General features: G+C 38.6%; 1 protein-coding gene across 3 annotated transcripts in view; it reads right to left on the bottom strand.

Moving 5' to 3' along the window:
• Window positions 1–26,520, bottom strand: part of LOC117872756 (adenylate cyclase type 2) — a 156,909-nt gene that overhangs the window by 71,490 nt on the left and 58,899 nt on the right. For all 3 annotated transcript variants that reach the window (XR_004644594.1, XM_034761513.1, XM_034761514.1), the window contains exons 10-11: window positions 24,601–24,698; window positions 14,678–14,762 (exon numbers count right to left, since the gene is read on the bottom strand). Coding sequence is in view for 2 of the 3 variants with exons in the window: in XM_034761513.1 (XP_034617404.1) it covers window positions 14,678–14,762; window positions 24,601–24,698 (183 nt within the window). In the remaining variant the exon portion in view is untranslated. The remainder of the gene's footprint in view (window positions 1–14,677; window positions 14,763–24,600; window positions 24,699–26,520) is intronic.

Below are 26,520 nucleotides of genomic sequence, written 5' to 3'. Positions count from 1 at the left end.
TTTTAAGTTAGAAGAGTTCAAAGTGCTGAAACCACTCTTTTTTCTTAAGACTTTCATTTCCCGCTTCCAAGACTGCAGAAGTGGCTAAAAAATGCTGTTTTGTTCTCAAAAAGCTAGGAACAAAAATGCATGGATTATAAAATGGGTCTACCGTAGCTCTCCTAATGTAACATGGCTTTACATAAGGAATGTAGCCAAATAGTAAATGTGTAATTTGAACACATTCTTACATTAGATTTCTCAGAACATCATTTATAACTGTTAGTCTAATTAACAAATGGGTTGCTTCCACCAAGCCACATTGTAGGAGTATGTGCCTAGTCACACAGTTAACAAAACACTTCGAAGGCAGTCTTGACTCAAAGGCTATCTACATGGATAAAGGTGTGTATTCATTCTCTCTGTGATGGCTAATGTCCTTGAATCCCAGGGATCACTTAGCTAGGGGAATGACAGCTTCAATAGTGTGCATTCACACTGCTCCCATGTTTGAAATCTTTAGGACTGGTACATAGATTTTGGTTCTTATCCTCACAGATCACTGTTCTCTCAACAGTGCTTTAGGAGTTTTTGCCGGAGTGGAAAAGATCAAGGAATCAGTTCTTATCAGAGTAGTGAGTATTAGAGAAGGAATAAATAGGTTTTGTTTGTTTTCTTTTTGTAACTTGTCTTGCAATTAGGGGAATAATCAAATTGGGTATTCTTTTATGTAACTAAGTTTTGCCCAGGGGAACATCCTCTGTGTTTTGAATCTGTTGTCTGTGAGAGGAGCTGGTATGTTAATCTCTCCCAGAGGTTTGTCTTTCACCTTTCTTTTCTTTAATTAAAAACCTTCCTTTTAAGAACCTGATTGATTTTTCCCTGTTTTTAAGATCCAAGGGGATTGGGTCTGAACTCACCAGGAATTGGTGGGGGGAATTAGAGGGGATGGTTAAACTCTCCTTGTGTTAAGATCCAAGGGGTTTGGATCGGTGTTCACCAAGGAATTGGTGGAGGAGTCTCTCAAGGCTACCCAGGGAGGGAAAGGTTTTGGGGGGGAAGACAGAGTTTCCCAAATAACTCATAAACCATTTGGGTGGTGGCAGCCAGACCAGATCTAAGCTGTTAATTGAGCTTAGGGGTTCACATGCAGGTCCCCACATCGGTACCCTAAAGTTCAGAGTGGGGGTGAAACCTATGACAGTGCTTTGGGAGACTCAGTGCTTAGCCATTGTTCAGCCACTGGTGGCAGAGGAAGAGCACTGCTAGCTAGCCTTCTACAGTGTGGCTCTGTAGAGGCAACTACATGAAGGAAAAAAGAAGTGTATCTCTGGTTTTCCAAATCGATTTGTTCTAGAGATCTGCACAGTCCCTGTTCTTTGGAGCTTAAGTAGTAAAGCTTCTGAACATAGAGAAGAACTTAGGAATAATTAAAGAGTGAGTGGTGTTTACACCCTCAGATGATGATTCAGTCAGATGTCCTAGACATCTGTACATGCCTCCTAATTGTCAGCTACTGCTTAGAAGTACCACAGACAGTTAGATGGTCCTGAAAACTTAATTCTCTCTCTATAGAAGCTGGCTGCTCTTTTGACATTCAGGGTGTGTAATCTCGTTTCCATTGTACAGGAAACACAGGTAGTGATAAAGATAATTTTAATGAAAATCACCTACAGTTTCTGACAGAAGTTTTAGGTGATTCTTTAGTACAATTTTGTTCTTTTGAAAGATGGTCTATAGTGGGTTTGCCATAAGATCCTGAAACTTTAAGACCTTTCCAGCTGAGGTGCCAGCCAATGACACAGAGAGTGCAAAGACAATGAACTAAGAAGTGCACAACTTAGTATTTATATAGCAAAACTACATATAATAGCACAAATAAACCAGAACAATGACTGCAGAACAACATATAAAAATATGCAGTACACCAACTACAGCTTTGGAAAAATACATAGAAAAGTAGTGAGAGGGAATCCACAAAGTTAAAAGTTCATTTCAGATGGACATCCAAAAGTTTAGCTGCTAATCCAAACTATTTATTTTCATGAGGCACCACATCAAATTATGTGGCCTTCCATCCCTAAACAACTCCTCTCTTCTGTGACAAAAACTTTCTGGATTTCCCCCATTTTATATTGTCTACTTGGTGGATACAGTGATCTGGCATCCCCTTCTGACTTCTTTAATGGATGACAACTCTTCTCAATGGCAGAGAAAGCAGGTCTGAATGACTTCTGCTGACCACCATGAAACCATGGGATAGCCCCAAACAGGGATTCTGAAGGAATACCATGCAATTTTCATCATATGATTAAACCCAATTAATAAATCTCAAAACTTAAAAATACACCATAAAAAGCTTCACTGACATTTTCACCGACATCCACATAGTGAAATAATTTGTGCACCTTTGACAAAATCTTTGTCAATGTGAAAAATTCTGCAAAAAAATCCCTGACAAACTGGAAAGGAAGCAAGTGCTGAGTATGAATTCTGTGACTAATATTTTGCACAGTGCTAGATGAAACCATACCAGAACCTAAGTGAAATAATTTGAGTAGTCTGAATCCTGGCAAAACACTACACAACCACCACAGTTCACTACTGGAAAATTAGGCAAAAGTTTGATTCTGGAAAGCTCAATACAGAGGGATCACTGAATTTCAGAATTGAGTTATATTAACAGAAAAATCAGTTACTAACCTTTCATAACTGTTATTCTTCTAGATGTGTTGTATATATCAATTCCACTATTCTAGTGTGCACATCCCACACATAGTCACCGTATATTTTTCTCTCAGTGGTATCTGTCAGGGTGGTTCAAGAGCCCTCTACTGCTGCAAAAACCACGGGCAAAAATAAATGGCCCAGCAGACCCAGAGCTTCCTCAGTTCCTTCTTTCTGGAAACTCTGATGTTGAGGATAGGAGGGTGAGTTGTGGAATGGACATGTACAACGTATCTTGAAGAACAGTTATGGAAAGTTAGTAATCATTTTTTGTTCTTTGAGTGATTGCCCATGTGCAGCCCATTCTAGGTGACTCCCAAGCAGTAATATAAGAGGAGGGATCGGAGCTCATGTACACACAGATGGCTTGAGCAAATTTGGCATCATCTCTAGAGTATCAGGTGGTGGCATAATGGGAAGTGAAAGTGTGCACCAGGTTGCTGCTTTATAAATGTCCTGAATAGGGATCTGCACTAGGAATGACATTGAGGATGTTTGTAATCTTGTGGACTGAGCAGTCATCTTGTCTGGTGGTGAAATGTCTGCCAGATAATAATGAGATCAGACACAGGACGCTATCCAAGATGAACTTCTCTGTTAGGAGATAGGAAGAACTTTCATTCTGTCCGCTGTAGTCACAAACATTTGGGTGGACTGATAAAATGGTTTAAGCCTGTCTATGTACAACGGTAATGCTCATCTAATGTCCAAAGTGTGTAGCCGTTGCTCATCCTTATTTGCATGTGGTTCTGGGTAAAAAACAGATACATAAATTGACTGATTGATCTGGAAATTTGAAAGTACTTTAGAGAGAAAACTCAGATGTGGGTATAAGTACAACATATCTTTAGAGAAGACTGTATATAGTGGTTCGGATGTGAGGGCACGCAGTTCAGAGACCCTTCCGGCAGAAGTGATAGCAATTAGGAAAACCACCTTCCAGGAAAGGAATAGTAAGGATCATGTTGTGAAAGGCTCAAATGGTAGCTCTATAAGTTTATACAAGACTAAATTCAAGTCCCAAGGGGGAATGGGCTCCCTTAATTGAGGATACAATCTTTCCACGCCTTGAAAGAATCTGACTGTCATGTCATTAGAAAAAACAACAGTTTTCCACACGAGGGTGGAAAGCTGCTATTGCTGCCAGGTGAACCTTGATAAAGGAAATTGCTAAGCCTTTCTGCTTCAGGTGCAGCACATAGTTGAGTATATGCTGTATAGATGAATGCATCCGTGAGACTCCAGCATGATATTATCAGATAGAGAACCAATTCCATTTTGACAGGTAGGTGGCCCTGGTGGAGTGCTTTCTGCTATACAGTAAGACGTCATGATCTTGTTCTGAGAAAGACTGCTTTCTGGGATTTAACCATGGAGCTTCCAGGCCATTAGCTGAAGAGATTGCAGATTCAGGTGGGGCAGCCAACTGTAGTCTTGGGAGATCAGATCTGGGTGCAATGGGAGTAAGATTGGAGTTGCCACTGAAAGGCCCAGTAGAGTGGAGAACCAGTGTTGGTGGAGCACACTGGGTCTATTAATATAACTCGAGTGTGGTCCCACTTGATCTTTAGTGGGATTTGGAGAAAAGCATAGTGAAGTTTTTCTGCCCAGGGTAGAAGGAAAGCATGTGTGATGGAGCCCAGACTGTGGCCTTGCAGGGAACAGAACTGGTGCCATTTTCTGTTGGTCTATTTGGGGAGACTATATCTGAGGAAAGGAATCACTTGTGGTAACTCAAAAATGACCTGTTAAAGCTGTCTGCTAGCTTGTTCTGCACCCCAGAAGGTAAGAGGCCTCAAGGTTGATTGAATGGGCTATTCAAAATACCCACAGGTGAACTGCTTCCTGACAAAGGAGGGATAAGTGAGCTCCTCTCTGTCCTTTGAGGTAAAACATTGCTGCGGTGTTATCTGTAAGAACAAACTGGTTTCTCGATATGAGGCAGGAAGACGAATCACCCTGAGTTCTCTGAAATTGATATGAAGAGTGAGCTCCCTCGAGGACCAAACCCCCTGAATTGGGGGGGCGGGATGACAGGTGAGCTCCCCACCTGAGAACTGCCATGTTTGAGACCAGAGTCACTGAAGGTTGAGGACAGAAGATGGGAAAACATGCACAAACATTGAGTGGCTCCAACCACCAATTCAGTAAAAATAGAACCCACAAAGGTACTGTGAGCACAGTGTCCAGATGAAGACAGCTTGGTGAGTACACTGAGGCCAGCTAAGTCTCGAGAGGTCTGAGGTGCAGCCTCACATATTGTACTACATTTGTGAATGAGGCCAGTGCCCTAGCACCCCCATACAGTTTCAGGCTGCTGTGACTCGATGAAATGTGAGGTCTGTCACTAAAGATTTACTACACCAAAATCTTGACTCTCGGAGGAACATTCTGGCCTGGGTAGACTCCAACACTGCCCCTAACAGCACAATCCACTGTCCTGGGCAAAGAGTAGACTTGTCTGCATTGGTAAGCAGACCTAGGGCCTTGAAGGTTGACTGAACGAGCTGAACACTGGATATAACTAGAGCTTTGGACCAAACCTTGACTAACTAATCTTCCAGGTAAGGACAGACCTGCACTCCTATTCTCCTCAGGAATGCTGCCATCATGGCCATACATTTTGTGTATCTCAGGAGCTCCAGACAGACTGAATGGAAGAATCATAAACTGGTAATGTGAGTGCTTCACTATGAACATGAGGCGCTTTCTGTGCCCTTGGTATATTGACACATTAAAGTAGGTGTCTCTTAAATCGAGGGCAGCATATCAGTCTCCAGGATCCATGTAGGGAATAATGAATGCCAGGGTGATCAGGGTAAAAACATAATCTTTTTGAGATAGTTGTTAAACTGACACAGATCTAAGATAGGTCTGAGATGTTCCTTTGCTTTTGGGATTAGAAATAATGGGAGTAGAAAACCTTCCCTCTTAAATTTTGTGGAATCTCCTCTATGGCTTCCACCTGAAAGATCGATTGAACCTCCTGGACCAGAAATTCTTTGTGAGAGTGCTCCCTGAAGAGGCAGAGGAAGGGAGGGTGGGAAGAAGGGGTAGAAATAAACTGGATGATGTATCCCACTTCTAGAGTGCTCAACACCAATGGTCTGTGGTGATACAGGACAAGGTCTTGAGGAAATGGGAAAGGCAGTTTGCAAACAAAGGAAAAACGGGATATGGCATCCTGGGAACTGGCATGGCATCCCTGAGCATCATACCAAAATGCCTGCTTAGAACCCCCTAGATGACTAGGTGTGGCAGGCATTGATACAGAGGCACAAGGGGGAGGTGGTCTATGCCTATAATGTCTACCCTTTTTTCGCTGCAGGTCCTGTCAGACCACTGGAGCAGAATACCAGAGAAGTTGCGGAGGCCGGAAGTGGCTCCTGATGTGTACAACTTGCAAGATTTAGAAGTTGCCTTTGTGTCCTTTAACCCAGGGAGCTTAGCATCAGTTTGCTCCGAAAAGAGCACGGAACTCTCAAAGGACAGGTCCTGCAGTCTGTTGGACTTCCTTCAGGAGCCCAGAGGACAGCAACCAGGAGCTCCCACGCCTGGCCACTACCGAAGCCATGGACTTAGAAGCTGAGTCAGCCACATACAGAGCAGCTTGAAATGAGGCTCTTGCCACTGCTTTTCCCTCATCCACTAGTGAGGAGAACTCTTGCCTAGCATCTTCTGGCAGCACGTCTTTCAATTTCAGCATGGATTCCCATACATTAAAGTCATACCTGCCTAAAAGTGCATGCTGGTTTGCAACCCCGTAGAATAAACTTTCCTACCGAACAGGTCTAACTTTTTTGAGTCTTTTGATTTTGGGGTTGCATCCTGCTGCCCCTGCCTTTCCCTCTCATTGGCAACAGATACTACCAGGGACACTGGGTGGGTGGGGATGGGAGTAAAGGACACATAACTTTGTGTGGGCACATAAAACTTGCGCTCAGCCCTTCAGAAGAGGGCGGAAGGCATGCAGGGGTCTGCCACAGCCACTTTATTGGGTTCATAATGGCGAAATTGAGAAGCAGGGCCACTCTGGAAGGACCTGCAGTGGCTAAAATATCAACCATGTGGTGAAAGTATTTGTTTATTTCCTCTACCTGTATGCCCGGGATTCAGGAAACCCTCTTTAACAATTCTTGATGTGCCTTATAATCATCTCGGGGAGGCGATATGCACCCTCCTGTGACTGCTATGTCAGGGGAGGAGGAAGAGGAGGCCAGCATTAGCTGCAGATGCTCTTTGTCTATTTCTTGATCTGCAAGGTGCTGTTGAGCTGGTTCTTGATGCCTGATACTGAGGTTGGTACCGGAGTCAGGAATTGGTGCTGCCCAGTGGGTAGGTGCACATGTCTTTTTGAGGTCACCAAATATGAGTGCCTGGAATACAAATTGGAAATGGGGTGATAGGCCCATAGATTCCAAAAAGGCCACTGGACAGAGTTAGGTCCCCAGTGACCTTCTGGCCAACCACTTGATTGTACTTCTGTTACCGGATCCATTGAAGGATGGAAATGTATGGAGGAGGGGTAGTGAGAGTGGCTCCAAGAATGAGAAATGTAGGATCCAACTTGTGATTCAGAAGAAGGATGACATTCCTTCTGCTTCATGGAGGCACAGTTCCAGACAGTGCCGGTGACAGGTGCTGAGGCCCACAGAGAGGGGAGCATTACAGGTTTTCCCTTTGATGGTACCGAAGAGCAAGATGTCAGAAGTACATGAGACTTGCATGGTACTGAGCGCTGTAGCAATCCTGCTGGTTCTCCTATATCCACTGGCACCAATAGCATCCACTCTTGTACTGCGTCTGCTGGCACTGACATGATCAGGAAGTCCCTGGCAGCTGCAAATGCCACTGGCATTGTCAGTACCGAGACAGTGTTGGTATAGTGCAGTGCTGCAGATGTGGAAGGTGCCACCAGACACCAGACTGAGGTGTCAATAGAAGAAGTTTTACAACAAATGGATAAATTAAACAGTAATATGCCACCAGGACCAGATGGTATTTACCCAAGAGTTCTGAAGGAACTCAAATATGAAATTGGAGAACTACAGGATTGGCACCTTGTCGACTAAATGACTGGCAAGTGACAGACATTCAGCTATGTAAGTAGGCTACTATTTGTGCAGTCCTCTTTGTTAATACTTGTAAACAAAACCTTATAATCAAGAATTTGAACTAATCAAAACACAGCATCCCTCTAACAGCTTCAAACTTCCAATACCATTGGTACAATGTGTGTGACCACTGCAAAGGTAAAGCTCAAAATCAAGAAAATGGTTTCACATAAGCAGTGCCTTACACTAGTACTACTTCCTCTGTTGTGCTCGGAAGTATATTTTGTCTTCTACCAGCTTTGTAAGTGGTGTATGCACTAACAATGATATTTACACTAGTGAACTGCAAATACTTTTAAATAAACTATTTCTGATTAACATGTACATTCTATGTAAATAGATGTGAAGGTTGTGCATCACTGCTACAGAAGATGACCAAACATTTAAATCTGAGCTCATACACCTCATTGTAACAGTTCTACCCTAATACAAATTAATAATAATAACATTAATAAATTCTCTTTACAGCTCTTGAGTACAATAAAAATACACTTTAAAAATAAGAGCAAATGTGAGCATAGACATTTCAAAGTTAAGCCAATGCCTTTATAGGCATGGGAAAAAATTCATCATGAAGAGCAATTGTTTACTTTAGGGAAGAGATAACAGAAGGGAGTATGATAAATATATGCAAAACAAGGATTGGGAAAGAGAAGGTAGGTAGAGCAATTATTTGTACTTGTTCATAATATGGGAACAAAGGGAACAATTTCCAGGGAAACTGAAAGGCTGCACATTAAAAATTAATAAAAGAAAAGACTTTTTTCACCCAATGCACAATTGGAATGTGAAACTCTTTGCTACGGAATCTCTTTGAGTCTAAAAATTTGTAGCACTGAAAAAAGAACTGGGGTTTGTAAGGGCTATAAATCCTCATGTTTCAGGCCAATCTCTAACTAAAGAGGGTTAGGAAGAAACTTTCCACACTGGGCAAGTTATTGTATAACTGTCTACTCTTGCACATTCCTCTGAAACATCTGATATTATTCACGGTCAGAGACAAGTTATTGGTCTAGAGAGGCCAACGGTCTGATCTAGTACGGTATTTTCTAAAAGGAAAGAATTCTAAGTTGTGGATGCAATGTGCTGGACATTTCAGAACCACTATATTTTCAAGGGATGGCTCTGTATGCATACTTGATCAATAATCTCAGGTGTTGAACTGCAGCGCTCTGGAACAGTGTGATCAATGGGCCATTAACTTATTATGATGAAGTGAAAATCAAGTATAAATCTCCTACCTCATGATGTATTAACTGAGTTCCAAAAATATCCTTATAGTCACACAACCCTTAACGTCTTTAAATGAATTATTCTCTGAAGAGCATAAGTATTTTTCATGTTCTCTTTCCCATGAAAAGAAAAGGAAATGTGCAAGAACTGTTAATGACTGACAGTCATTTCACATCTTATTCCCTTTGCAAGGATGACAACCATTTAAAACCAGAACAGATTGAGAGGGCAAACAGGTGTCATTTAAGTAAGATGAGTGCACAGTGTAATGACAGCCAGATGTCCTTAATTTCAACCAAGCAAAACCCAAGAGCATTACTATGGCAAAAAATATTGGTGTTTCCACTTTAAATCCTCAAGAGGTTTTTAGCATTTCCCTTAAATATTTGTCCAAGATTGAAATTTGGCATGCCAAGACTCAAGAAGCTTAGGAAATTAATTAGTTATTTATTTTTGAATATTTTAAAATGAAATCAATTGGCAATTTTAAGTTATATGAAAGCACACACACAAAACTAGGAGGACAAATGCTGCCCTCAGTTGTGTGTACATGTTTCCTGTTGACATAAATGCATGCAAGTTATCTGAGAGCAGAATATGGCCCTGAAAATTTGTTTTAAATTGTGTTCCAGGACCTTATTAAAGGAAAAACTCGCTTTGCGGCTGCCACCTCACACACTTTCTCAGGAGCAACTGTAAGGGTCTCCAAAACATGTATCTCTGGAGATCAGGGATGGCAGAACTTATTGTGCCAAACAACTGTAAATATTTGCTTTTTTTCAGATTGGTCAACAACAACAACAACAACAACAACCATGATTATAATGTAGGTAGATAAATCCTGTCTTCTCAAAATACTGAAAATTAATGGGAAAATGGTTTCCTTAAAAGCACGAAGGCCAAATATGAGAATCTGTGCTGGCCTGAACATTTCAGGCTGCTCTTTTCAGTGGCAGAGCATTTGTAGCTGGTGGGTCAGATTTCAAATCTGCAATGGCAATGGCAAAAGGGTGTAACTTGAGCTCACGCACATAGCTTGGTTGCGGTGAGGGATGCTGGGATTCTGCAGTGCAGAAAAGAAAAAGTTAGACACATGCACTGGGAGAGGAAGACAGCTATGAATGATGGCCCAGCTGTTTTCCAGTTTCTCTTTTCCATTGACTTACCATATCAGGCACACAATTATGGTGCACAATAAATAACAATAATGGTGCTAATAGGAATGGTTATAATAATTCACAGCTATAATATAATAATCTACTTTGCAGATGCCAATAAGCTGCTTACTGACAGCCAAACCCACAAGGCACAAATAGAAATAGTGCCCCCCTTCTTGCAGATGCTCAGGTCAGCAAGAAATCTCACAGGTCACACAGATATAATCCTGGTTCCTCCTTCAGGGGAAACATATTTTCTCTGTATATTAGAAAATATATGAAAAATATATTGTGAGAATTGAAAATAAATATTAGATATTATTAAAGTGGCACCATTTCTGGATACTGCCTAATCTTATTGGAACTCTTTAGGGCTGCTCCTTTAAAAGAAAAGCCCCAGAAAAATATGTTTGTATTCCCCCATTAGTTAGGTGAACAAGCAAAGGCTCCAGTGGAGCAGGTCTTCCAATATCATTTGACTTCAATATGCCAGGACCCTGACTCCTGTTTTCAGAACTGAGCTGTCCCATTAAGAACAGTGCCCCATCAACATACATTTCTGCTCAGTCCAAAGCACTGCAGCCTGCCATGTAGCTCTGCTGGAGCAATCTATTTTTTATTTCCTTCTTTTTGCTCTCAGGGAAAATGGGAGACCGAGGTTTAAGTCCCTGCTCCAAATCAGGCAGAGCAAGGATTCAAAAACAGATCTCCTTCGTTCCCGGTGACCACAATGAACTAGTGGTTATTCTGATCCATAGCAGCAAGTCAGCCCCAAAATTCCCACCATGCTTTCCCCGAGCTGCCTTTTGTGCAGGTCAGACTACTCTGGTTTTTGTGCAGGTTAGGCTATGTCTAGTATCAGTCCGCATAGGTGAGAAAGGCAGGGGAACACATTGTTTGAGAATCCTGCTGCGGTCTAGTTCCGAGCTAAGGCTCCGAGCAGCTTGCTAGCTATAGGGTGGCCTCAGGTCTAGGCAGCTTTGTGCATTCCTGCCTGTGGGGATTCAGGTGCCTACAGGAGTAGGCAGCAACTAAGCAGTGGTTTAGTGAATGTTAACTGTGTCTACATGTTGGACATAGACACCTAAAGAGGAAGGTGTGTACGTCCTTTGTGAATCTAGCCCCTGGTTCCCTTTTTTCTTGCTCTGACTCCAATCCCCATTCCTTCCATGTTTTACTTTATAATGAGGTACAGTTAGGAGGTATGACTCCACTTATCTTCCCCCCCATAAACATATTATTTGTTTTCAAATAACAGCCTTTTCTCTGTTTTGGAGCTTGAAGCCAACCATGCAGATGTATATGGAGAGCTGAGGATTAAGTACAAGAGAACCTTTACAGGTTTAAATTAACAAAACATACTCCATTAATTCAGTGACAGCTAGAAACTTGGGTCTAACTTCATACATTAAATCTTTAAAGGGCTATTAATGTGGCTGATAAGCATTGGTGTTCCTGCAGGATTCTTGTTCTTCTCCATGAACTGTCTTGTCTCTGATAGAATTCACCCATCTCTGGATACTGTAAAGGGGCACCCTCAACTTAAAAAGCAACAGTTGCCAATTGCTTTTTACCAACTATAGTACAAGTAATGCTGCGTAAGATTACTATACATGAAAGAGGTTAGAGGAAAAAAATCTAATATTTCAGTTTATTTACTTTGGGCACTTGATAGCATTATGTGTATAGTCACTTTCACTATTTCCTCTGTAAAATCAGTACATCTGTTTTCTCTCTTGCTTGTGTAAATCTTTCACACTAGGAGAAAAGTTTGAAAGAATGATTGCAAAAAGCACAACTGACAGAGGTGGAAAAGGGGCATGGGAAAGGTGAAGTATCTGAAGTATCTAGTTAGCTCATTTTTAAAAAAAAAATTGACTAGATTTCAAGTAATAGTGTCATTTAAATCATCTGATTATGAGTTTTATCTCCTGACTGCATACAAAAATATTTCTAAAAGGCAAAACATTTGTTTAGCAAATGCATTAGATTGTATTCAGGGTCAAGTGTTTTCAAGTAACATTCTCAGATAAGATCCTATCACCCTTGTAAGGGCTTCTCCCTTCAGTCTCTCAAAATTCATATTACATAAACTGAACATTTTTATGCAATCAGCATATACTCCAGAGGGTGAAATCCTGGCTCCTCTGAACTGAATGGGAGTTTTGCCGTTGATTTCAATGGAGCCATGACTTCACCCACTACATTTTTTTCATGAAGAAACTATAAACATTTCCAGTGGAGTGTGCTTCAAGCAAGGTTTGTTTACCAAGTTGTGTTGTTTCTCTCCTTAGTTAGGGGTATATTAAATATTATTTTAACAGGGAAAATAAATTAAAATGATTCTCCAGTTCTTCATCTTTCCTCCCTGTGAACATATGTGCATATGTTGTACACAGTTAATCACCAATTAAGCGTGAGAATTTTTGTGGCAGACTCTTGTTATCATAATGACAGCACTGTTCTGAAGCCTTGTGTAACAGAGGTTAATACTATGTAAAATATCCATCAGTTATTGTTTTATGATACTGAATCTGTTTAGTTTAGTAGGAATGAAACTGTAGGTTTCTGAAATCCTAGGAATCAGGTTTCTCTTACAAAACATTAAAAAATACTGTGCTACCAAAGGACCTCTCCTAATAACTAGAGAGGCATATTGAGCAATATATATCACATGCATTTAGACCCAGACTTTCCAGGTCAGCTCATGGTAATGGCCAGACTCTAATCTCAGATGCATTGTCAGCATTACTATTTATTTAAGAAATTTGCTACTGGGCATGTAACCAAGTACATGTTTTTAAAACCTCCTTATACATGAATATAGGATCTTATCTCATGTATAGTTGTGGTGAACTGTATTGTGTACTAGTTTCCCTGTCTTGACAGCAACCCCACAAAATTCTTGGGATGGTGTCTATCCAAAGAACACATCTTTTCTTTGGAAGCATAACCAAACTTAATTTTCAAACAATCTTGTTTTCGGTTTACTTCACATATCAAGTCCTTTTTCATTTACAGGTGCTCCTTGATTTTTTAAAGGAAGATTGATATCACCTGTTTTATATGCATCTCAGTGCTCTGCTTATTCCTAAAAATATTTTTATGGAATTCTTTAGTTAAGACTTGGAGTTCTAGCTTAGTATCCTCTAATTTTCTCACACCTGAACTAACTTATACACGGACTGATTGCTCCTCTTGTACTAGGGTCCTCAATTACCTCATTCTTACTGAGACCCCAAATACAACCACTTATTCTCCATCAATCCCAGACTCCTCTCTTTTCTTCCTGCTTCAGTTGAGTCTCTGATTGGGTAGAAAGTGTTGAACACCAATACACTCCGACTGATACAAATGTACCAGTCGGAAATAATCCTATGATTGGTTTCAAAATGGAAGAAGCCATTGGCAAATAAAGACTAAAGAATACGTTTAAAGAATCGGAAGAGCTTAATTTTGATTTAATATGTCTGTGAGATGACACAGGATGAGTCACATATTAAATAATTAATGTGGACTTATACCATAATTATATAAATAATGTCCACTTAGATTTTTGTTAAATATTAAGAACCAAATTCAGCTTTCATTTACACCATTGTAAAGCTACAACCACTTCCTGGCTCTCAAAGGAGATACTCTGTATCTATCTCAGCATGACTGAAAGAAGTATTTTGCCCTAAAACAATAAATATTTGTTAAACATTCTCTTAGCATTTAACAAAATATCATGTTAACATGCTGTTCAAATGCAATATTTAAATGATCGTTTATGTACTTTACAGAGAAGAAATTTGCCAACATCTTGCATTAAGTATGAGAAATACTCAAATTCTACACATTAACAGATGGGCTAATAAGTAGATAGTAACATTAACAGATCATAGGCAACAGTATTTTAATATCAAATTTCAGTATATAGTCTTCTGTCACGATATTTAAATTACAATAAATATTAAATTTCTTATTAAATACAGATTACATAGTTGTTTAATATTTAAAAATCACACAAAAATTCCATTACAACATGAAAGTATTTCCCAGGTAAATTAAAAAAAATCCCAGCCCTCATCCATGCAAAAACAAAAAACTCTGCACCTTACAAAATAAAGCAAATCAGTGTATTTACTATGCAAACCTGTCAGAGAATCTGCCCCCAGTTGATATCACTGTATGCAAAGATTGTCATCACATTGACATTTTCTGTTTTCAGATCATTCAAGAAGCTGAAAGTAAATTAACCTAGGGGAATAAAGCCCTAGGAGACCTGGACCTCCATGCCTTACTCAGGGAAAATCCCCACTGAAACTAATGGGAGCTTTGGTACAAACAGCAGGAATAGGTCCTTATTAAACTGGCATTTTTCAAAGGTCACAGGATCTGGAAAAGACAGGAGGTGCTATGATCTGGCTTCTTATATATAAGAAACTGTATAGATCACTGAGTTAATATTTTCTGATTACTTACCAAAAGCTGTCCAGCAAAACAGATAAAAAGAATGAAGGAAAGCAAGAGAAATGCCACCCCAAAGGAAATTCCAAGGATAGATGTTCTATGAGACAATAAGAAAAAAAGTTTATTAGCCATTATGCAAATGATGTACACAAATCTACAGTGCAGACTTTTTTTGTTCAGAATGTTGGTAAAGACAGTTAGAAAATAATATCCCAGGCATTAATCCTGCCTAAGATGCAATTTTCCAACATCAATGACCCAGGGAAACAAATCCAATATTTTACCAGAAGGCTAATAAGCACTACTTCTTAGTAAGGAGCTATATTCTGTGTACCAAATTACAATTTTTTAAATCCAACCATATCAGCAAGATTGCATTTTTTAAAAAAACAAACAAACACATTTTAAAAATATGGTAGCTATGTTCCCATCCCGCCGCCATTCTCTTCCTTCTCAACAAAGGCTGAGCCATCTTCTGTTCACATTTTCCAAAAAATGATACCTTGGGCAGAGTCCAAGCCTGGAAAATTTCTGCCCATGAAGAGCTTCAGAAAATTAGGAATGACTGAAAACAGTGACTTATAACATTATACCACTTTATATAGCTGTTGATAGTGATTTCTGCATTGCTAAATGTTATTGTAGCAAAGGCAATTGATTTCTCCTCTCCTGCAGACATAATATAAGATATTAAACACCAGTTGTCTTTACAAATTCTTAAATGGGAGCAGACAACTATAGTATGTTTTCCTATAGAAACTCTGCATTAGAGGAGAATGTTATTGCTAACCTACTGCTATTTAATTATTTTAGAGTCTATTTAAATCCAAAATTAACAGTAATAATAATATGGGTGTCATAGAAAGGAAACAAAGTGAAAAACAGTAAAAGGGAGCAAATAAATAAATAATAACAAAAAATTTAAAAAGTACCTTACCCATCAAAAATAACAACAAAAAAAATCAACATTAAAATGAGAAAAAGGAATTAAAAAAAACCTATAGTTTATCTGATAACGAGCCTCTAATCCACCCTTTGCTGTGTGGTACCAACGGGAAAAACCTAGTGCAAATATTGTCCATATATGCCCATTAAACACAGAAGAGGAGAAGCAGAAACCATATGGCATTATGTTCCCTCCCCTAAGATACTGGAAGTTCTTCCATGTGAGCACCAAGGCTGGCCATGATGAACTAGGCCAGGTGGATAGGGGAGGGCAATCACTCCATGAGGTATTATAATATGGTCAGATTTTCCCAGAAAAATACATTAGAGCTAATTGTGCTTAAGGAAGTATTGACTCTTGCTCTGTGCTTTGGGACTGGGAATGAGGAGATGCAGGTGCAGTAATGGCTATCCTACCAATGGCAAAACAGATCTCGAGTTAGCTTTACTCCCGGGGAATGGGGGGAGGGGAAGAGCGGCAGCACTCAAGGCCTAGTTCTTAGCACTTATCTGCAGTTTTACCTACAGATCTTGAGGCATCTGCAGAGTTTAAAAGTGACACTTCTTGACTCCTCTGTGCATCAGCAAGCCTATTTCTTTGCCAAACATGATACATGGGCAACACCTGGATGGAGTTTTCAAAATAAGCATTCTACTCCTGCAGATTTTTCTGTTTTATGCCATACTATTGCCATTAAAATAATTTTTTCATGGGTCAGTCATGGTCCATAGCTAGAGCTCTTAGGTGCTAAAGTAATACAATAATAACAATAAATAAATAAATAATACACATTTTATAATATAAGCTGTCTAGCCAATTACTTAATGCACCTTTAAACTCTCAGCATTAGTAAAAATTCAATTTGGTGAAAACAGCTCAATAAGAGTAAATCTGAGAGGTCATTCATAATGCCCTCAGCATGTATTCATCTTGAAATAATCAGGATTTTTTAAAGTTACCTGAAAATGCATATTATTAATTATTATTATTAAATATTTGTGTTACAATAACTACCAAAATTCCAATCAGGAGTGAGGCCACATTCCACTTAAGCAGTGCACATGTGAAGACAGAGGCCCAGATCCTCAAAGGTATTTACGCAACTAAATCGCAGTGAGATTAATGGGAGTTAGGCACCTAAATGCCTTTGAGGATCTGGCTGTACTGCCTACCCTGAAAAGCTTAAAATATAAACTGATAAGTGACACACAAAGGCTGGGAGGAGAGGGATGCAATCGCATACATATAATTTTTACATATGTTAACACTTGCAATCGTTAAATAATAACAAACCTACAGAATAAATGCCAGCTCACTCCTTCTGCCTCTCAAGCAAGCATTCATTTGCTGACTTCTAGGAATCACAATAGAAGTGGGAATTGAGGAACGATTTGATAGAGGAGAAGGTAGTGGCCTTATAGACCAGTTTTTGGAGGGTATTTCATATGTATGGGCAATGTGGAAGAAGGCATGAGGAGCTGACATATAGGCAGAATAGAAAGGCAATGCTGGCAGAGTGAAGGAGGTAGGGGAGAGGAGGTGATTTAATAAGAGGCCACAGTGGTCAAATAAGGGCAGACTTGTGAAAGGGGCTTCAGGATCTGGACAAGAAGCTTATACATGATGTGGAGAGACAGTGGAGGCGTACAAAAAGTAGGGTGATGTGGTCGAAGTCAGTGGTTCTCAAAGCTGGTCCGCTGCTTGTTCAGGGAAAGCCCCTGGCGGGCCGGGCCGGTTTGTTTACCTGCAGCATCCGCAGGTTTGGCCAATCGCAGCTCCCACTGGACGCGGTTCGCTGCTCCAGGCCAATGGGGGCTGCGGGAAGGGCGGCCAGCACATCCCTTGGCCCGCGCCGCTTCCTGCAGCCCCCATTGGCCTGGAGTGGCGAACCGCGGCCAGTGGGAGCCACAATCGGCCGAACCTGTGGACGTGGCAGGTAAACAAACCGGCCCGGCCCACCAGGGGCTTTCCCTGAACAAGCGGTGGACCGGCTTTGAGAACCACTAGTCTAAGTAACAGCTGAAAAAAGACAATCTTAGTAGCTATGTATTGTATGTGTTGAAGGGGAGCAATGTCAGTGTGAGAGTAGCAGAAGACAAGGAGGTTTCAGTAGTCAAATAACAGATGATGAAAGCTGGGATGAGAATTTTGATTGTCTGGACAGAAAGAAAAGGAGAGATCTTAGAAATGTGGTAAAGGAAGAAGTGGAAAGTTTCGGACAGACTTGATGTAATGGCAAGAGAGAGGGAGTGGCCAAAGGTGACCTCTTAGGCTACAAGGCTGACTGATAGGGATGATGGTGGTCATTTAAACAGTGAGGAGCCTTTAAAGGGTTTTTGAGGAAAGATCAGCATTATGTTTTAGTTACACTACGCTTAAGTAGTTTCACTTTGCTCCTAAAGCTACCAGCATGCAACAGAAATGGGAAGCAAGCTACAGAAAAATGAAATACCAGCATTTTGAACACTGACCATGGGAAAATTGCATCAGCAATTTACTTTTGTCATTGACATGTTTTAAGTTTTCAGGAATGTCATGCAGTATCATGTACAGCAGGGGTTCTCAAACTGGGGGTCGGGACCCCTCAGGGGGTCGTGAGGTTATTATATCGGGGGTCGCAAGCTGCCAGCCTGCACCCCAAACCCCGCTTTGCATCCAGCATTTATAATGGTGTTAAATATATTAAAAACTGTTTTTAATTTATAAGGGGGGTCGCACTCAGAGGCTTGCTATGTGAAAGGGGTCACCAGTACAAAAGTTTGAGAACCACTAGTGTACAGGATACTGCATGAAGCAGGATACCAGAGTATGTGGGTAAATAATTTTGATACGGCAATGTTTTTCTTGTGGCACTTCCCACTGAAGTCAATGGGAGCTGCAGTGTCTGTGAAAATCAGGCCACTTATTTAATTGCCTAAATGTAGATTTAGGTACCTAAAGTGAGGCTCTCCAAATTTGAAAATCTTGGTCCGGGTTTTTACAGTAAAGATATGCCTACTCTATTGTGTAAGCTCTCCACATGTACTGTAGAAATTTATCAGATTATTTTTATCTGCTTGCTTCAGACAAACCATTTTGGCAAAAGGGTATTCAGAAGCCTTCAGGTCTATTAAGTATTTTACTATACCTATTTGAATACCCTCATTTCCAGAAGTTCCATCCCCAAATGTTATCACTGAGCTCCCTGATTGGCCAAGATTGTATGATATTGCCTGTGGAAGGATTGATTTTTTGAAGTGTGATGAAAAGATACTCCCTAGTTTTCACAATACCTGTAAGTATGAGGAATTGATGATCTTGAGCATCCATATTATAAGCAGCCTCCTCTTATTCTTATGACTACATTGGGATAATTATATTTTGACCAATTCATCTTTTATGAGATTGTTTCAAATTGAAAATATATTAGTATTATATTCAGCTAATGTTAGCAATATTTTTATTGAAAATACTGAGTCACTGTAAATGCAGAGATATTAAAAGATGGAGTGGGGGTGATTTTCCTTGTCCCCCACTTATATTACTGTAATGGAATATTATGTGTATTACTGAATATATCTTTAAGAATTCAGTATATGCTATGGTAATTCATACATCTGTTTCTTCTTGGCAGGGAACTAATTTTCATGTTCATAATTGTTTGACTGCAAATTCTATTCTTCATCTAAAAGCAGTAAAGAAATAATTTTTAAAAAGATGGAGGTTATACATGACAACACTAAATTTAACTTTGTTTTTGTAATCTAACAGTAGCTACATCCTTGGGGATTTGGCTGATGCATTCACTGAGCCTTCCACAGATTCAATCAGTGCAAATACTTTAATAATACAATTGCTTCATTGTTGAGAAAAATCCTTTGAATTTTAAAACTCATTTTCAGTCCTTTTTTTTCTTTATTACGTGCATCAGAAACAGCTCATAGTGGTGTAGCTTTTTCCTCAAGTATTCTATTCTATTTTGAAAGCTTGCTTTCAGACAAAGGTGCTGCTTTTGTTCCTCATAAAATTCAGCCTTGCTCAGCTGGACACTGTTCTAATCCTGCCCAGAACATGTTCCTAATAAAGTATCATGGAGAGAACTACATGAATCTTCATGTATGCATGGCAGAAGACATGATGAATGATGCTGTTGTTGAACATAGATGCCTTTCAGAACAAAGCCCAGGGAAGAGATCTCAGATATAGCCAGGGACAAACCCAGTACAAGCATGATTGCAAACCCCTTTACTTATATTGATGAGCAGTCATCCAGGCAAGTAGTCCCATTGAATTTGATGGTGAGCAGTTACTCACAGGAGTTGCCCCAATATGAGTAAGTAGTTCACAATTTAGCATTCTACATTTCAAAAACCAATAGTGCCAATTTATAGTCAATCAATGGGTGTAATTTGGTGTCGGTTACAAGAGATGCTGCTCTGATCTGAACAAGTTGTAAGCAAGGGAGCATTACTGGAAGTCCTGCTTTGAGAAAATGCAGTGATCAAAGCCTTATGGTCATTTTAATGTAACTGTGTATCACAACTGCCCATTAATTTTTTCCAAGATATACTGGGTAACCTGATTGAATTTAACTTTATGCTTTACAATATGCAGTTTATTATGTAAACAAGTAATTAATTTATCTACTCAATAGAAAAAACTATTAATAAACAATGTCATCACAGGATAAAGAACTTCTGCCAATCACACTTCCGAAATATGAAATGTTATAATAATCTTCCAAATATCACGTAAATAGTGACTCTTATTCACCACTGTATTACTCCAGTTTGATGTCATTGCAGTTGGTGTTACAGCAGCAAAACAGGAGTAATTTAATACTAAATCAGGCCCCATTATGGCTCCAGTTCTAGGTCCAATTATCTCTCTCTAAATTCACTCAGACCTTTTCCTGGATTTTTTAAAAACTTTTACTCTGCTGTTATGGGTATCTACGCTCAACCAACATCATCCTGGAAAGCCTGGGAGAGCATTAGTACAGAACTGCAGGGGGGAAAAAAGTTTTAATCTTCTGTTAAAATATAGTTTCTTAAACAGTCTTTGTCTTGTACATAGAGGAATTATGTTAATAGCACTGGAGTAAATTTATTGTACATGACTTTTGTGATTATCAGATACAACCCATTTTGAAATGCAAAGCTTTAGTTTTTAATTGTCCACAAAAGCTGCTAGTTGCCTTGCACACTCCTCCACCATTATCTTTTAATTATGGACATAGCCTGCTTCACTTATAAATGTACAATGCCTTAAAAGTTGTCTGACTTCATTTATTTATTTTATAGGATTAAGAAATACAGAATGTGAACCTTTTTAAATATGCATTGACAGCAGGAAAAAATCCCTATGAAATAAGGTATATTTCATTTTTATTAAGTAGAATTAATTCTGAGGATCATCATATATGCCACAATTTTTATAAGCACAATGTTATTATTTGCAATTTGACTTGAATTTATGAAGAATACATTATGTTTTAAGCAAAACAGAAAAGTAATAATTGTCTTGTAATTAGTCATGTGTAACTCTGGATTAGCTATTCAGTTTGAAAACAGCAAAAGTAGCAATTGCAGAATCATGATTGGCACAATTTTGCTTTCTCTATGTAACTCATTTTCATTAGAGACTTTCATTTTTGATAAGTTAAATAGCAGGGCGGTGCAAATGGAATAAAAGGACTTGATTCACTGTCATGGGCTCATGGCCTCTCAATCTATATGGGCAGGATCAGTATCACATTCATTAATTGCTAGCCTGAGTTCCAAAAGACCCTCATTGGCAGAGACTGCCAAGGAATTGCACTGAATCAGTTCATCTTAATTGCTCCCTAGCACAGTGTGAACTTTGGATGAAGAGTACTACTTTGCCTTGATCAAGATAAACTTTCTATAGCAAAACCCAAACAGAGACGTAATGCCTGGTATTTATAACCATTACTTTATACAATGAACTTCTATAATATCTTCAAACAGAAGTTCTTAAATTGTGTAAGAAATATTACTGAATTCAGAACACGCATGAGGGGTCAGTATTAGTATTATCCTCGTTTTACAGATGAGGAAACTGAGGCAGAGAAAAGTCAGCTGACTTCCTCAGGGTCACATAGGAAGTTTGTGGTTGAGCTGAAAATAGACACCAGATTATTTTATGAACTTTATTTATGCATCCATTGAACCTTCTATAGATTCATTTAGTGTTAATTAAAAACACTACTGCTTCATTGTTCAGGAAAAACCTCTAGGCTAAAGGTTATGAGGAAGTACTATTGCTCCCTCTTCCCCAGCACAGAGTTTGTCTGTGCAGTTAGGTGGTCTCTAAACACACCTACCCAATTGGGCCTGGCATGCAAGTTAGGCAGAGGAGCAACTATCTTCCTCAGATGAGAGGAAGGTGCCTCCCTGCAGCCCAGATGTTGGTACCTAATGCCGTGAGAAGGATAGGGTTTAGGACACATTCCTCTTGTCAGCATCTCTCATTGACTAGCTTAGGTAGCTCCTTGCCTAGTATGCTGGCTTTTGTGGATCGAATTCTAAGGTGCTTGTGTCTCCCCACACATTGTATGGAGAACACAGATGCCAAACTCAGGCTTTGTGGATCACAGTGTTGTTCCTGTGATTTTTTTAGGTGCCTAACAGTTAGGAGCTGCAACACTCAGTGTCACAGTGCCTAAGTACCCTTGTGGATCTGGGCTTCAGATCATATGAAACTGTTAGGAGTTTTGAAAAGCAGTAAGAACAGGAATAATGCAAAGGGATCTAAAGAGTTAGAAACATGGAGAGGAAACAAAATGAGATTCATCTTGGAAAAATGCAACCTTAAAATGAAAATGTCTGGACAAACACCAAATAAATATACTTGGAAGGAGAAATCTATGCAGGAATAATGCTGAAATATATGCAAGGCTAATAATGGACAATAATTTACTAAGATTATAATTTGGTAATTCTACAAAAATGTGAAATTTGGAGTGTCTATGCAAGAAATCACATGTCAAGAGTCAGAAAGTAGTATTTACTCCCTATACAGCTCTGTTGCCATCACAGCTGGAAAATTTCATTCAGTTCTTGGCAACTCATTACCAGAGAGATTGACAAATTGGAGTGAGTCCAAAGATGAGCAAAATGATGACGGGGTACAAGGATTTTATTATGAGGAAAGATTTAAAAGGCTAAATATAGTATAGCTTGGCAAGGTGATTACTATTGTCTGCCGCATCAGTTAATAAATATTTGAAGGATGTTATAACACTGAGAAAAGAGAAGAATTGTTTAGCGTGGTCCAGGATGGCATAACTAGAAATAATGGGCGAAAATGAAGAAAGTAAATTTAGGCTTTCTTGTAGTGATAGGTATTCATTTGTAGAACAAAATCCTAAGGATTATACCATCATTGCTTGGTTTACAACTTGATTGGGCAAAACACTAACAAATATACAGTGAGAATTGATACTGCCCTTGCAGACCAATGGACTGGGTGATCTAATCATCTGGATGGCCTTTTCAATCTCTACCTTCTATGATTCTGTCTCCTAATTCCTGATCCCAAGAATGATTCAAAGTCATATTTTCCTCTCCAAAAAGAGAGAGCAGACAAATATTAAATTTTAACCTTGTTGAATATGCAGTGAAAATTTAAAAAAAATCCATAAACATAGACAAAGATAAACGAAAGGTCAGAATTTGCCCACAGATACACATACACATATAACTCTGCACATATGCAAATGTGGGAAGCATTTGGTCCAAATATTATAAAGTAATTTGTCTTTTATGTTTTGTTTTATTTATTCTTTTTCTGTATTATTTTCTACTCTGTTTTTTTATAATGTGTACTAAAATGTTTAATCTAATATGTGAGTTAGAACCAAATATTGCACTCTAAAAAAGTTATGAGTTTTATGCTTTACATTTTCTACTTTCTAAAGGTGTTATGTAGCTGATATGCTGTTACTTTTACAGTTTAAAATGTATCCTTATAAAGAAGAAAACGTCTTCTAAGTTTGCTTCATGGGGAAAAGATGAATCATACTTGTTTTTCATTTTGTGTGGCATGGAGGTGAGAACATGAGATTATACCAACAGATACCTCCAAAAACAGGTGGGCAGTTTCCCATGTTGAATATGGCTCCTGTGAGAAACTGTAAATATTTCTTAACTTGGAGTACAAATAATGCATTTAAAAGATTGCCTATCGAAATTAAGACACAGAAGAAGAGGAAAGTAGAAGTCCTATCTATTACACAGTGATAAGATCAGGCAATAATACTGTTAACCTAGTAAACTAGTAAAGAGTTAAACCCCTGCAATTAAACAAAAAGTTAATGTGCCAGATAATGTAATGTTGTAAAGATTTATTGGAACTGCATAAGACAAAATGTTGGTAATCTGTCTACTCTCACTTGGTTGGATGAACAATACTCTAGAAAAATCTGAAAGGTACAGATTGTCCCTGGTCCTAAGGGGAGTACGCAAGACAGGAAAGAAGGTCAGTTGTAATCCCTGTACTTGATAGAAATTCACTAGAGACATTCAGATGCAAATGTTTATGCTTTTTAAAATTTTAAAATAGAAATTTCATCAAATTTACAGAAAAGTAATATTTAAGGGATGCAAAAAAACAGAAATTAAATGATGAAAATGTCCACAGATTAGAAGGTCAGAAAGGACCATTGTGATCATTTAGTCTGACACCATGTATCCACAGGCCATAGAAGTGACTTTAGTTACAATTACTTATGCAAAGTATTGGATACTTTTCCACATTCGTTTCAATTTTATCCTTGTCCCCATCATAGATCTATTTAAAAAAAAATCAAAGGTGATACATTCGTATCTGTTTCATTCCAATCTCCATGAATTAACACATGCATCCTGGCAAATGCTAAATTATTATCTACAGTTTAAGGATACTACCATTTTTTATTTATGATCCAATATGTAGCAATACAAATGCACTGGATACAAACTAGGAATTTTTAATAATATTTACTTACTTTGGTAATACCAGAATCTGCACGATAAAAATGCAGAAGAATATGAGACAAGCACATGTCACATAATACTTGAATGCTGGCAGTGTAGTTGTTCTGTACTACAAAATAAATTAGAAATTGTTAAAACTACAGTTCCCAAAATAGATAAAATTGCCTACTAGCCTAAGCTGCATTTTAAACAGGCAGATATACATAAAAATCCTTTGGCAAAACTTAATTTATTTTTTCTTCAGTAATTATCCTCCCCACTCACAAAGCAACATGAGATATTTGGAGTCAGGCATTGTCATGCATAGCACTGAAGCTTTTGCTCTCTTTCCACACTTTAGAGAGTACTTCTTCTATCAAACTGAAATGGCCATATATTGTATCTACCCAAAGAGCATGGGATGTTTATAATTAAACATCCTAGGGGAGAGAATTAAGTTAACTCTAGAAACTTTACATTTTTTTAATAATGTTCAATTTTTCATTCTCTTTGTTCTTGGAAATGGCTGAACTATTTTGACTCTGAATTTCCAAAACAATTATTTCCTGGAATAAGAACAAGTCTGCCAAATTTCAGCCATAAAGAAAAGTAATGGATGAGAAAGTTATGGGAAACTAAAAATTAATTCAAATTCTTGTGCAACCCTAGCTAATGGTATAGGTGTTACAACACATCCCACTTTGTCTAGGGGTGACCCATACCCTGTAGAAGGAACTAGCAATGACACCTATATTCAGGTTGCCTAACACTTTCCATTAGAAAAGATTTTTGTGATATTTTTCTGAAAAGTTCTCACATGTCCATTGTTTGCAATAGGCCTTTGAAATTTTGCACAGCTATAGTCTGTTAGTGTGAATACTGTGATGTCATAAAATTATATGCATGCAATTCCACCCTTTGTCTTTATAAATTCCTAATTAGTTTATAGAGAAACATATTTAAAAATAAGAAATAAAATATTTATCACAGGAAATGCACTATTTGCTAGGTAGAAATAGAGATGTCTCAAATCTAAACCAATAAAGTATTCTAAAAATAAATGCTTTCAGTATTATAATTGTTCAGGGTCTAGGAATTCAGGGAAAATATAATTAAAGCAAAATAAATCAATGAGTAATTTCATAAGTGCTCAAAAGGCCAACCTTATAAATGATAAGTGAACGAGTTGTGCTTTTTAACTGCAAGTACACTGCTATGCCTTTACACTAAAAGCTAAATTCTGCCCTGAAATACATGCACAGAACTCAAAATGCATGTCTATGGACAGAACGTAGCCCAAAATGTGAATTTTAGGTCTTTTTCTCCCAGGCACTCTTGAATTCTGTGGCACATTAAAAACAATTTCTATCAGATGGTTAAATGAACTTTAAGGCATATGTCTGAATATATTTGCAGTTGGTTCTGTTGTTGCAGCTGTTGAAGTGGTTTGTAGTATTTTAATAAAACCACTGAACACTTAAGGCCTTGAGCTGTTGTTATAAACTCACAAGAAAATTCTGACCCACTTGATAATTTGTTTTAATATTTCACACTTCTACAGGCTTGCAAGAAAATCATGTAATTAGCTGTTTGAATAAAATACATTGTTTCTCTCATTACTTTGGTTTTCTTTCAGATCAAATAAGGCCCAATCTTTCTCTTACTGATGTCAACGACAAATCTCTCACTGACTTCAGTGGAAGCTAGGGTTGCCAACCCTCCAGGATTGGCCTGGAGTCTCCAGGAATTAAAAGATTAATCTTTAATTAAAGATTATGTCATATAATTATATTCCCAGGAATACATCCAACCAAAATTGGCAACCCTATTGGAAGCTAGAGTGAGCCCATAGACAATAAAAAAAATTGGAGAAGGAAATTAAAAACTTGGATATGAAAATAATTACACTGGTCTACAATTTTTGAGAAGTCGTCTGCTTCAGAGATAAAATG

The sequence above is a fragment of the Trachemys scripta genome, chromosome 2, assembly GCF_013100865.1.
Source record: "Trachemys scripta elegans isolate TJP31775 chromosome 2, CAS_Tse_1.0, whole genome shotgun sequence".
NCBI lineage: Eukaryota > Metazoa > Chordata > Testudines > Emydidae > Trachemys > Trachemys scripta.
The sequence above is the reverse complement of the archived record's forward strand: the minus strand, read 5'-3'. Positions and strand labels throughout refer to the sequence as shown.